Genomic DNA, 1,140 nt, shown 5'->3' with positions numbered 1-1,140 from the left:
TTATTAAATTTCAGCTCTTAAAAATATCAAATGTATGTTTCCTATAAAGGGAAAGGAAAACAGATTTGCCAAAATAAATGTTGATAAAGTAACTCAATTCCTTCCTCAGGCAAGGACTGACCATTAACTAACTGGTCCTTCTTTGGAAACAAAACCCAACCCTAATAAAATGCAGAAAATTATGAAATTACTTCCAGACAAAAATTTGCCAGACTAAAAGCACAGGATCTGTCCATGTTCCCATACTGAGTTAGTTATGACTGGGTCACCCCTCACGGTAGCACTTTAAGGGGAAAGTGCAAACTTCACCACTTTCTCCGGCCTCAACCTTATGTCAAGCTCTCCGATGCTTTACATTAGCAATAATCTTTGAAGAATGACTACTGTGACTTTAATTTTGCTTTGCCTTAAAATATTCCTAAAACACCAAGCTGCACAGACAGTAAATTTCAGTTCCTCACTTGGTTGAGATGTACGCAGGTATCTACAGCTGCCTTTGGTTGATTACATTTCAAAAATGCAGTCACTGCTTGTTCACACATTCCAACTTTCACAAACATTTGTGCTATTTCCTGAAAAACAAAACAATATGATCAGATTTTTCAGACCAAGAAAACCACTTATATTTTAATTTAGCAAAACTCCATAGGGACATACGAATATTAAATTTTCTGGTAGTTACAGATTTTTCTTATAAACAGACATAGGGGCAGAGGCTACAAATCAGAATGGATGCTAAGGCATCAGCTTCCATAAAACCAGAGCTTCACAGGCTCAGGCTGTGGGTCTGATTTTTAACCAGGCCCTGAAGACACTACACTCCCTTCTTCTCTCAGTTCAGTAATTAGTGTACAGATACGTCAAGCTCCAAAACAAATCCCACACCAGTGGGTGAAAAAAAAACTTTTACAACAATTGGTGATATACTCAATGCTCATTAATTAGAGGCTTAAGGGAAACCTCTCAAAGAACTCTACAACAAAACACCCTAGAGAAGTCTGCCATTCATCAGTTCAGGAAGCTAGACCCAAAGCAGAGAGCTCCTATGGAGAGGGTGGTGGCAGGGAGGGAGAACCACCACCACCACAAATCTTATTTGTTCAGCTGCATTCTCCATTTTCAGATCAATTTTTTTTCTTT

At 38.4% G+C, this 1,140-nt stretch overlaps 1 protein-coding gene across 1 annotated transcript in view; it reads right to left on the bottom strand.

The window, feature by feature from the left end:
• WDR35 (WD repeat domain 35) overlaps positions 1-1,140 on the bottom strand; it is a 105,729-nt gene that overhangs the window by 29,107 nt on the left and 75,482 nt on the right. The window contains exon 15 of the mRNA XM_012653065.1: positions 462-572. Coding sequence (XP_012508519.1) covers positions 462-572 — 111 coding nt within the window. The remainder of the gene's footprint in view (positions 1-461; positions 573-1,140) is intronic.

This window comes from Propithecus coquereli, unplaced genomic scaffold (assembly GCF_000956105.1).
Source record: "Propithecus coquereli isolate 6110/MARCELLA unplaced genomic scaffold, Pcoq_1.0 Scaffold41, whole genome shotgun sequence".
NCBI classification, from domain to species: domain Eukaryota; kingdom Metazoa; phylum Chordata; class Mammalia; order Primates; family Indriidae; genus Propithecus; species Propithecus coquereli.
Note: the sequence above shows the minus strand (reverse complement) of the source record. Positions and strands in the feature narration are given on the sequence as shown.